Raw genomic sequence first — 12,168 nt, 5'->3', positions numbered from 1 at the left:
AGCTTCCTGACACTCCTTGGCTGTTTACTTTGAGTTAAAGCCCCCAATTACAGGCTGGTACTTCATGCTGACTCTGGGTGGCACACATGCATTCAAGGGTCTTATTTAGGTATGAGGCATAAAAAAAAGAGTGGGAGGAACTCAAGGTAGGCAGACAAGTAGGCTTCTCAGGCCTTTGGATTCCAAGTTCAGGGCTCCTGACACTAACAGGGTTCCAGGACAGTCCAGGGGGAACAGGGGCCTTGTGTGTCCTCCATCTGTGTCTCTCCTTGATTGACCTCTTGCTTACTTTCTGAGAAAATTACAGCTTCCTGATAAGCATTTCCTTCTCTATCTCTCTTTTTTTTTTTAAACTAAGTATTTCTACATAGCCTAGGCCTATTATAGCCTTGCACTCAAACATTTTGCCTCAGCCTCCCAAATACTAAAATTAGGGGCATTTGTCACCACACCAGGATTCTAAGTCTGTGTCCTTCAGTTAAAGCTGAAAATGACTACAATAGCTGAGGTACTGAGGGTCACAATGCCTCACCTGGGGGATGACATGTGGCCTGTTTGCTGGCCCCAGGCCAGCCTGAGGTGCTGTATGACAGATAAGTGGCTCCCACACATCACAGATGAACATCTACAGAGGAAGGTAGCAGGAATCACATGATTCCAGAAGATCCTTTCAGGCTCCAATGCTGTCACTGCCACAGCAGGAAAAAGACTCAGGTTGAGGGAGGAGAGGACATCAGAAGGAAAAGGCCGGGAAGGCAAACAGTTTGGTATCCAATGCATGTTCATTTATTTTACACTTAGAAAAGAAATTGCCCTCCCCCTTTGTCCCACCCCACCCCCCACACAAAGTGTCTCTTTTTACAAACATTTAAAAATTAAACCAAATGAAGATAGACAAGTTAATTTCAGTACAATTATTTTTTTCAGTGTAGCTGTCATAATTAGAGTTTAAATTTCCTACAAGTGACCAATGTCCAAGTAACTTATAGGGATATCCTGATCAACCAAAAGAAACTCCATATTCCAAGTTAGCAAATTCTAGTACAAAAATAGTCCATGTGTCAGAACAGCTTAGCTTTCACACAGGCTTCAGGTCCATCTGCCGACTGCATCATCCCTAACACTCGCAGGCTCTTGCTCTTACAAATGGCTCACTCGTTATAGCTGAAGCAGCACAGCACCTGCAGTGGCAGGAGCCAGTGTCTACCTTGGGGCCAAGCTGGAGACAGGCTCAAGAGATCCCTGCTGCCCCAGGGCAGCAAGGTAGAGCTCCAGTCCTAGCCCCAAGTCCACAGTTGGGCCTGCATGGAGGGACAAGCTTCCCCCTTTTGAAGTCATCGAGGCCTGGATTATAGGCCATGTCCACCCAGGGAACTGGGCTAGTGCTGGTGCAGAATAACACATCTGCCAAGGTCTCTCTTCCTACTACCACCCTGACAGGTAGGGCTAACTCCGGGCACCTGCCAGTGGCAATAGTGTGGCCCTGTCCTTGCAGCAGCTGAGGCAAGCCAGGGCAGGCTACTTGTCTCTCAGGATGTCCAGTTGTTCCTGGCACTCAGTAAAGAGGCGCTGGAATCGAAGATTCTGCCCGATGACTGGCAGAAGTTCCTTCAGAAGCTCCCTTTTCCGCAGACCCTGTGGACACAAGAGTAACAGTTGAGGGATACATCCAAGGAGGTTCAGATTCTGTGGCCTCTTCTGGCAGAGACTCTGCAACAGAGCTAAAAGGCAGGAGCAAGTGAGTGTCCATGAAGAAAAGGTGGACAGAAGAGACAACGTAGTGCAGGGAAACAGGAATGACCAGTCTCTGTTCAGACCTACATTTGCTAAGAGAGTCACTACAAACCTTAAACTTCCTGGGTAGGATTCTTAAATATTTAACCTTGTTGAGTGGGGAAGGTGGCAGAGCAAGATTGAGCGTAGCTAAGCTGCCCCTTAGACCAGTATGTTCCTATTCCAGGCAGGGTAATCCCGCAGGGCAATCCTGGGTTAATAAGGTACACAGGGGCAGTGGTGGCTTCTGGTGTTCTGCCTGTATTTCTTCCCCTGCTCCTGCTGTCAGTCTGCAACAGCTGGCTTACAGATTACCATCATGGTGGGCATGGGAGGAAACACAGCATGCAGGCAGACTTGGTGCTGGAGGAGCCAAGAGTTCTAATCTTGATCTGAAGGAGTCAGGAAGAGACTATCTTCAGCACTAGGCAGAACCTGAGCATAGGAGACATCAAATCCCACCTACACAGTGACACACTTCTTCCAACAAGGCCACACTTCTGAATAATGCCACTCCCGATGGCCAAACATTCAAGCATATGAATCTATGAGGACCAAACCTATTCAAACCACCAAGGAATCCTATAACAGGTGAGATAATATCCTATCACATGAAGAGATTGAAGCAAGTTATACACTCAAAGCAGAAACTTGAAACTCATGTCCATGCATATACACTCCTGCTCCAGTTACAGCTTATAAACTAACTCAGGAGGCAGAGGGAAGATAAATGCCTCTTAGCTCCTCTAGGACTTACCTTCCCCACACCACCAGACAGGCCCTACTCCAGTGCACCTCACAGGCCTGCACAATTCCAGGACTTCTCTCCCACATCCACAATGTTAACTCTACTATCTCCCACCACTATCTTACTCCACAGGCCCAAGAGTTCCTCCAAGTGCTGCCAGGCAACCTGGCTACTTCTGGATTTTCCACCCCCCACCCCCCAGACTAGGCCTCCTTCTTCCCACCCTGTGAGCCACTTGTTCTCCTGGGATCTCATTTATCAGCACTCCCAGATAGGCCCTGACCCCTGGACCTAACAGTCCTCCTGATTAATTCCTAAGATCTCTTCCCTCCAACTGCTAGTTGGCCAGAGCTTATGAAGAAAGAAAAGCAACAGAAGGCAGCAGAGCAAAGGACTATGAAGGTATGCGATTTTCATTAGATGAAGAGGAGTAGAACTTGCAGGTACAAGAAGCTAACAGAAACTCAAATAGGTAGGACCAGAAGAAAAGATCTTCTCAGCATATTATACATAAAACAATAAAAACATAAAATAAAGAAAATTACAAGTCACAAAAGAAAAAGGTGAAGTTACTGAAGAGCCATCAGAATAATAACTTCGACAGAAAAAATAAGCCAGAAGGGACTGGAAAGACATATTCCAAGTTGTAAAATACCACAAATGCCAATATGGACCCAGCAAATCCCAGAAAAACAACCTACAAATATTGGAGAAATAAAATCAGTGTTTCAGGACTACTTGTCACCCAATGTGACAGACCTCCTAAAACAAGGGCCCTTTGGAAATGAGGCTCTCACCAGGTAAGCCTGACTCTCAACAGGAACTCAGCCCTAGTGGGGTCCTTTGGGGAATCTCTCCAGGAACTCCAACCACAAGAGAACCCTTGCCCCATGAGACTCTATGGTAAGGATGGGCCATGCCTGCCTTTGTCTTCAGAAGCTCAGAATGTGGGGTACTTGGGGTCCCTGAGATATCCCTCAGTTACTATCTGCATCAGTGCCAACCTCAATGTAGTAACACACTGAACTAACCTCTTCCTGCTCAAGATTTAGTTTCCACAGGGGTCTAGAGACCTCGAGGGAGTTTCCTGGGTTGTGTGTGGACCCCAAGGATGGAATGTTTGAGTAGATATCATTTTTAATAGTCATGTACTCATTCCATGTGTTAGATGTATTTAGCTCATCAAAAAAAAAAAAAAAATTGAGAGACTTCAAATTAGTAACTTAATAGATAATGTTACTTAGAGACTTGAAAAAACAAGGACAAACAAAGCCAAAAACAGTGAACAGAAAGAGAGACTCACAACCAGGGCTGAAACTGAGATAAACAAACAAACAAATCCAAATCAGTGAAAGGAAGAGCTGGTTCTTTCAAAGGATTAACAAGATTGGCAAACCATCAACAAATTCACAACTGTGAGTGGTCAAAAGTTTCTCTGTCTTCTCTCAGTTAGAGGCATCTTTGGTTTATCTTGAAATTGATCCCTCACTTTTTCTATCCCTACCATGAAAAGTCCCATGGGAAAACACCCAACCTTGTTCTAGGTCAAACTCAGGGTCAAAATTCCCCAGCTACAGCTAACTGCTTACTTTTGGCTTCTGTTACAAAGATTGCTGCTTTATTTTCCTCTGAAACTGTCAACCAGGATATAGTTTTTCTGTGTTCTTTGCTTTAAAAGCTCCTGTAAAATGCATTTGAGGCTGCTCTATGTTGTTTCTCTCTAGGTAGTTGTTAGCTGCCAGCCAGCCTAACATAGACTCTCAGTACGAACTTTGGTTATGCTGAGTAAACTTTACGTCTCTATTCCTTAACATTTGGAGGTCCTACCAAAATCCTTTCTTGACCTTCACCAGTTTGACCAATCCCAAGGTCTGAGTGCAGGCTACAGCTGTTAAGGGGTACAAAACCTGAGATGTTCCAGGGCTTTAGGAGAGAACACATTGTTTGCAAGGGACCAGGCTTCTCAAACACCCTTGTATAAATTCCCTTCAGTGAAAGTCACCTGGTTTGTCATCTCTAGAGATAAGTCTAAGGTGCCTTCTGTTTGAACACATAGGAGAGGTCAGATTAGCAGCTACTAATCAATGTGTAAGATCTGAGATGTCACCAGAGTCCCCAGGACTGTTGAGGTATTTGAATACATGGTGGCCACCCCTAATTGGTCTCCATATTGTTATTGTTTGCTCCTGTCCTGTCTCTGTCTCTTCTGGTCAGTCTCTTACTTGTCATTATGAATTGAGATATAGAAATGAAAATGTGGGCAGTTCTGCTTCACAGCTCACTTCTTTGTTTTTTGTAAACAGGTCCCAGTTCCTGGAGAGCCAGAGGAACAAGCCTAGTGGTGGCCCTGTGAGAAAACGCATATAATAAACTAGTTCAGTGCAGGAGACAAGTAGGCTGCCAATGAGCCTACTGCAAGGACAAAGAACATAAGAAAACTGAGTGCTCTAATTAATAGGAAGAAAAACAGTGATGCAGCCCAGGCCCCTACATTTTAACCCCCTTGGAGCCTAGGTTAACACTTAAAGTTGGGGACAAAGCAACTAACTTCTTAGTACTGGGCAACATATTCAGTTCTTACCTGATTGTCCCTATCCAAGTAAGAAGAGACAGTTTGCATAAATTGAAGTTACTACCACCTTCTCTGATGATGAGACACAGACTTACAGACACTCAGCAAAATTTTGATGCCTTACCCTCTGTCAGAAGAATATCTCTTAGCTGAAAGTCGTGTCCTCAAACAAAAGATACAGTTGTTGGACTAGCTTTTTTTTAGTTCTTTTTGATAACAAAGATTTCTGAGGGTATAGGCAGAAACTACTCCCTAACCCTGGGACTGACCCTACACCAAGTTCCTATAATTGTTCAATTAACCAGTTCCGCTACCCTTGTCCAAATTAAGTAATAGCACCTATGGGCTAGAGAGATGGCTCAGTACTTAAGAGTTCTTGACCTCTCTTCTAGGGGTCCTGAGTTCAATTCCCAGAAACCAGATGGTGACTCACAACCATCTGAAATGGGATCCAATGCCCTCTTCTAGTGTGTCTGAAAACTGAAAACAGCTACAGAGTACTCATAAGAAATCAAGAAGGGGGGGGGGGGGAGAGGAGGAGAAGGAAGAGGAGGAGGAGGAAGAAGAGGAGGAAGAGGAAGAGGAGGAGGAGGAAGAAGAGGAGGAGGAAGAGGGAGAAGAAGGAGGAGGAGGAGGAAGAGGAGGAGGAGGGAAAAGAAGGAGGAGGAGGAAGAGGAGGAAGAGGAAGAGGAGGAGGAGGAAGAGGGGAAGAAGAAGAAGAAGAGGAGGAGGAGGAAGAGGAGGAGGAGGAGGAGGAGGAGGAGGAGGAGGAGGAGGAGGAGGAGGAGGAGGAGGAGGAGGAGATCCAATAACCCTGAAAGCAAAGGGGAGAGTTGCAGTCTATATTGACTGTCTTAGAGAGACAGGCATCCTGGTGCCCTACCAGTTACCCTAGAACCTTTCCCTCCTGCCTGTGAAGAAACCTGGGACCTCTGACTACAGACCTGCCCAAGATCTAAAGGAAGTAAATAAGAGAATCAAGACCATCATCCCATGGTCCCAAACTCAGACACTTTTGAGTCTGCTTCCTCCAGAGGAATAGGTATACATGTCTTGGATCTGAAAGATGCATTCTTCAACCTCCCACTGGCAGAAGTGAGTCAACCCACCTTTGTGTTGGAATGGACAGAAACAGAGGGATGATACAGTGGGCAACTTACCTGGACCAGGTTGCCCGAAGGATTGAAAAACTCTGCAAGCCTGTTTGATGAGGCACTAAGTACCAACCTCCTGCCCTTCTGTCTGGTTCCCCAGGATCACATTCTTACAATATGATCTATGAATTTTTACAATACACAACCTCCTCCTAGCCTCTCTGAAACTAAAAGAGATTGTCTAAGGGCTACTGGGGGACTGCTGCGAGAGTTACAGACCTTAGGCTACAAAGTGACAACTAAAAAGGTCCAACTTTGTACATCAGTAGTTACCTATCTCAGCTACCAGGGAGGCAAAAGGAGCTGGTCTCAGAGTAGGATCCCAGCCCCAAAGGTCAAGAGACAGGCTGGAGAATTCCTATGCACAGTTGAGTGTCACTGCCTCTGGATACCAGGGTTTGCTTTACTTCCCGTGCAACTGCCAATCAGGATGCAGTTTCTGTCTCTTTGCCTTTAAAAGCTCCTTTAAAATGCATTAGGGCTGCCCTGTGAGAAGACTTTCTCTCTAGGCAGTCACCAGCTTCCATGCGGCATAATATAGACTCTCTGTTTGGATTTTAGTTGTGCTAAGTGGTCTTTGGGTCTCTAGCCCACAAGACAGTGAGAAACAAAACAAACAAATAAACACAAAAGACTCAAATTAAAAAATTTGAAAATCAAGGGAGAGGCAAAACAACAGAAAACAATGATATTCAGAAAATATTAATAAAGACATATTTTAAAAATCTATTCCACTATGTTAGAAAGTCTTAAAGAAATAGACTAATTTCTAGACACATATAGCATAACAAAATAAAACCAAGACAAAGTGAATAATTTAAAAAGATCCATAACCAGCTCTAGTGGATTTGGCCTAATGCTGCTTGTATTCCAATTTTAATTTGGGTCCCCAAAATTATGTGGATGAAGAGAGTCCTGCATATAAGATATTGAGGGACCCTACTCCCAGTTAATTCTGATTAGTAAATAAACGTCATGCCTGAGAAGAGTGCAGGACAGAGGAGCATGGCTGCCATGAGAAGGAGCCAGAGAACAAAGCCCAGAGCTTGGCCCAGTTAGGCAGTCCTCTGGGCCCAGAGCAGCCAAGAAAGTACACAGAATTTAATAAGTTATAATTCAGAATTATCAGCAGGAGGTAGATTCAATCAATAGTGGAGGTTAGGCTATGCTGACTAAGACATATCAGAATGTAAAGGCTGTGTGTGTGTCTTTCATTCAACAGGGTAGACCTTTGGAGAGGGAAGTGAAGCTGCTGCCAGGATTTATTAATTAACTAATTGTATTAACAACCAGCAACAAAATTGAAACAGTAATAGTCTCCCAACTATAAAGGCCTAGTATCTGAACTCTGAAGAACCAACATCAACACTACTGAAATTATTACATGACATTGAAAAGGAAGAAAAACTTTCAAACTGTTTTTAATGGAACCATTGTTATCCTGGTCCCAGATAAAGACAGCAAAAGAAAATGAAAGATGATCTTCCTTCTCCCTAGAGGCACTGAAGGTGTGGCAGAAAGGAGAAAGGCTCTCTCTATGCTCAGTGATCTGACCTGTGAACATCTGAATGATTAGTAGCCAAACATTCTCTGGAAAAAAAAAAAAAAATCAAGCCTGAGACAACAACCAGTTTGGTGCTGTGTAGGGCTTAGGAGCCCTACATGGGCTCCCAAGGCAGAGTGAAAGCTGCAGACTAGAAGAACCCCACCTGGGACCATGGGCCCCAAGCAGGAGTGAGCCCTTGACAAATGACCCTCACAAGGAGCCACTCAGGTGAGCCTGGCAAGGTCATGCCCAAGATGACCCTTGACCAGCACCATAATGCATGAGCAGGGCACAGAACTCCTGAGACCATTCCTGAGATGACCTCAGACACAAGAGAACCCAGGCACCACTAAAAGGAGCAAGCAGTGGTAGAGAAATGGAAGGGAAAGAGAAACAGAAGGATGTAGGCTCATGAAAGAGAGGCAGAGCTGTAGACTCGAGAGTAGTAAGAAACAGCCTGAAGTGAATGCCAGTGATGCCACCTGGGACCACACTCTTGGCCTAAGCTGCCATCTGGGACCACACTCCTGGCCTGTGCTGCCACCAGAGGTGAGTGCCAGTAATGCCACCTGGGACCACACTCTTGACCTAAGCTGCCATCTGGGACCACACTCCTGGCCTATGCTGCCATCTGGGACCACTTCTGGATTCTTGGCCCTGAAGCAGCAAGGGTCTATTACCACCAAGAACAAGTAGACATCCTTTCTCCAAGCTGCCACCCTAAAGGCATAAGCATGGGCAAGCTGGCCCTGCTACTTGTCTGCCAATCAGCGACACAGGTGAAGGAGAGATGCCCCCTACACCTTACCACCTACAGCAGGCAGGAAAGCTGGCTCTAAGATAATCAGAGTGAGAGAGCTGGCCCTGGCCCTCAACTGCTGCAGCACTCAGAAAAGCAGGCCCTGAGCCTCACTGGGCAGCACAATAGAGCTGACCCTGGATGTAGAGGCTACAGGAGAGCAGGCCCTGCCTATTGTCTGTTGTGCAGTGGCATTGGCAAAGGAGAGATCTCTTTCTCTCCCTTTTGCCCTCACCACCAGCTGGCTCCAAAGGGGTCATAAAAATAGGAAAGCTGGTCCTGCTGCAGCACTTAGGGAGAACAGGACCTGCAACTCACCTGGGCAGCACAGAAGAGCTGACCCTGGATGTCGGAGTTGTGGTGAGCTTGCCACAAGGCCCAGGAGACTGGCCTTGCCTCTCTTCTGCTAAGCAGTGGTGTGGATGAAAGAGATGCCCTCCTCACCTCCCTCATCTTTGACATCTATGGCTGGAGAGCTGGTCCCAGCCAGGGTCATGAGAGTGGGAGAACTGGCCGTGCTCCCCTGCACCAGCTGCAACACTCAGGATAATAGGCCCTGTACCTCAGCTGGGTAGCATGATAGAGCTAACCCTGGTTGCAGGGGTTGCTGGTGAGCTGGCCTGAGGGTGTAGGAGCAGGAAAGGCCACTGGCTGACCAGCTTAGATATCTCTCAGGCCCAGGACAGCCAGAGACATACAGACATACAGAGACATACAGAGAAACCCTGTCTCGAAAATCAAAAAAAAAAAAAAAAAAAAAAAAGAAATTTAAGCTCATGCCAAGAAGAACATTCATCATAACCAAAACTGTGGCATTACTACAGACAGCTGGTTCAACAAACATAAACCAACAAACATTACCCATCACCTAGAATAAAGACAAAAATCATTTCAATAAACATAGACAAAGACTGACAAAATCCAATATGGCTACATGATAAAAGTAGAGGGAGAATATTTCAACATAGTAAAGGCTACATACAACAGACCATTAGCCATCATTACACTAAACGGAAACAAAATTCCCAATGTGATCAAGAACAAGGTATCTAATATCTTCACTCCCACTCAATATAGTACTTGAAGCCTAAGCCAAACCAATAAGACAAGAGGAGGAAATAAAAGGGTTTCAAATGGGAAAAGCAGTCAAAGTACCTTATTTGCAGATGACATGACTCTATACATGACAGACTACAGATGCCAAAGCTCTTAGACCTGATAAACACTTTCAACAAAGTAACAGGATAGAAAAGTAATATAGAGATACCACATCAATAGCAAACACACAGAGAAACAATCCCATTCATAATAGCAACTGTATTAGTTACTGTCCTACTGTGCTGATAAAGCCAACTAATAAATATATCTTTATACAACCATATACCCTTTTCTACAAGAAAACCCTCAAGACTGCATCCTAAAAGTATGTGCAAAGCCATGAAAATCACATTATACCAGATCTTCTGGCAGCAACCCTCAATGTTAGAAGTCTGAAGAATATTATCAACAGGGCCCTTAGAAGGAAGATTCTAAAGCCAGAATTTCATTACTCAACTGAAAGTTCTGCAATGAAAGTAACAAATGAGATACAGAGTTGGCCACTGTACACAGGAATGCCTTCAAAGCCTATGGTACTGACCATAGCTTTGCCATCTCACTTCCGATTGTTTTCTGATCACTACTCTGCATAGCTGTTCCTTTACACTCTAAGTACCCCTACCTCAGGACCTTTGCACCTGCTTGTCCCTCTGCCTGGACATTTTTCCTTCAAACATGTGCTTGACTTTGTCCCTCTCCTTTTCTGGTTTCTTTTTCTCAGAAAGTCAGGTCTTTTAGATCACTCAGTATAGAGTAACATCCCACCAATGCTCTGTATCCATCTAACCTCTTTATCTTCTCTTTTTTTTCAAACACCCAAGATACTATACATGCTAAGTCCACCCCTCTCTACAAGGAGGGAACTAGGTCAGCCTTGTACACTGAAGCTGCATCATGCCTGGAATGTACCTGGTCACAGCAGGTGCTGCCTGTGAGCTAATTCCTGGATCCAATAGTTTCTCCTTTCCTCTGACAACTGGTTCCTTTTCCAACTCACTCAATAGCACTCCCACCCACCTTTGCCAGGCCCCAAACTATGAAGTGAAAAGTTCATTATCCCCTTTCCTCCCACATAACTCACCTACCTACCAAGTCTTGTTGGTTCTGCTACTAGACATACTAGATCTGTCCCCTTGCCCTCCTCTATGACCACCACACTGATCCCACTGACAGAGACCTCAAGGTCTACTTTCTGTATGTGTCTCTTCCCATCAGCCCACACTACCTTCTCATCTGCTTCCTGTGTGTCAAAGTAACCTCATGTATGTCGCATGCCTTTTCTGCCTTCCTCATTACTTCCACCAAAATGTTGGTCCATGGCTGCAGGGCTGCTTCTCCTCATCCTTGGGTTTCATCTACAATGTCCTTCTCTTCGATCTTGCCACCCCTCTGGACCAATTCAGTCTCAGAGCAGCTTGTTAACCTTCTGGCCTACTTGTGCCACCTTACTAGAGATACTGATCCTCACAAAGACAGAACATGACTCTTTCTTTTTTTGTCTTTTTTTTTTTTTTTTTTTTTTTCAGAGCTGAGGACCGAACCCAGGGCCTTGCGCTTGCTAGGCAAGCGCTCTGCCACTGAGCTAAATCCCCAACCCCATGACTCTTTCTTTTTAGAGGTAGATCTTACTATGTAACCATGGCTGTTCTGGTCTGGAACTTCATATATAAACCAGGCTGGTCTCAAACTTACAGAGATCTACCTGCATCTGCCTCTTAAGTACTAGGATCAAAGGCATGTGCCACTAAGTCTGGCATGATCCTTCACTCTTACTATCATACCAAGAGTGCTGGTAAGCCACTTCTCTCATCACAGGTGTGACTAGTGCCTACTGAACTCCTGCCCAGGTGTATCCCACTGACACCGTGGTTCAGGTAGGCAGTTGGAAGCCTCATGACAAGAACTCTCAAAGCATTGAGACAGGCAGAGATGGTCTTATTTTTAAAATTCTACCTTTATGACTGTGATATAATTCTCATGGAAAGAATGAAAAAAGCACCTACCACTACTGTTGACTCCCACTGACTTCCAGTGGAGCAGTGAACTGGACCCAGCAAGTCCTTGCATATTTCTCGGAGGCGGTATTCAAACCCTAGTCATAGAAAAAAGCAACAAAAACAGGAACACATTATTAAAGGAAATGAAAATCAAGAATATGCTAAGTTGTATACACATTCAAGCTGACTGAATGAACAAATATTTTATTGCCTGCTATGGGCAAAACATGTCTATTTCTCTCTGTTTGAGGCCTGGAGACCCATGAATAGTTTCTTATTCATTCATCAGCTTCTGGACTATTGGCAACATCCTCCCTGTCTGCTGGGCACATGTAAATCAGAAACAGGCAGCTCTATGATGAAAACTCATGGGAAAACATGGGGAACTGGTGGAGGGAGTGGGTTAACTGGACCTGTTTGAGAGAAGACACTGGTGTTGGGAGCCGACTCTTAGCCGAAAGTGGCTATCATCTTTACAGCC

General features: G+C 45.0%; 1 protein-coding gene and 1 pseudogene across 2 annotated transcripts in view; one reads left to right on the top strand and one right to left on the bottom strand.

Annotated features, from left to right (window-relative positions):
* Nucleotides 1-763: 763 nt before the first annotated feature.
* The window catches only part of LOC114623794 (protein HIRA), an 81,501-nt gene continuing 70,096 nt past the window's right edge, over nt 764-12,168 (bottom strand). The window contains exons 24-25 of one of the 2 annotated variants that reach the window (XM_028770495.1): nt 11,694-11,782; nt 764-1,635 (exon numbers count right to left, since the gene is read on the bottom strand). In XM_028770495.1, the coding sequence (XP_028626328.1) occupies nt 1,519-1,635; nt 11,694-11,782 (206 nt within the window). In that variant the 3' untranslated portion in view covers nt 764-1,518. The remainder of the gene's footprint in view (nt 1,636-11,693; nt 11,783-12,168) is intronic. The other variant, XM_028770496.1, reaches the window with a different exon arrangement.
* On the top strand, nt 7,733-7,835 carry LOC114623854 (annotated as a pseudogene).

This window comes from Grammomys surdaster, unplaced genomic scaffold (assembly GCF_004785775.1).
Source record: "Grammomys surdaster isolate TR1022 unplaced genomic scaffold, NIH_TR_1.0 202, whole genome shotgun sequence".
NCBI lineage: Eukaryota > Metazoa > Chordata > Mammalia > Rodentia > Muridae > Grammomys > Grammomys surdaster.
This window is presented reverse-complemented; position numbering and strand designations above follow the sequence as displayed.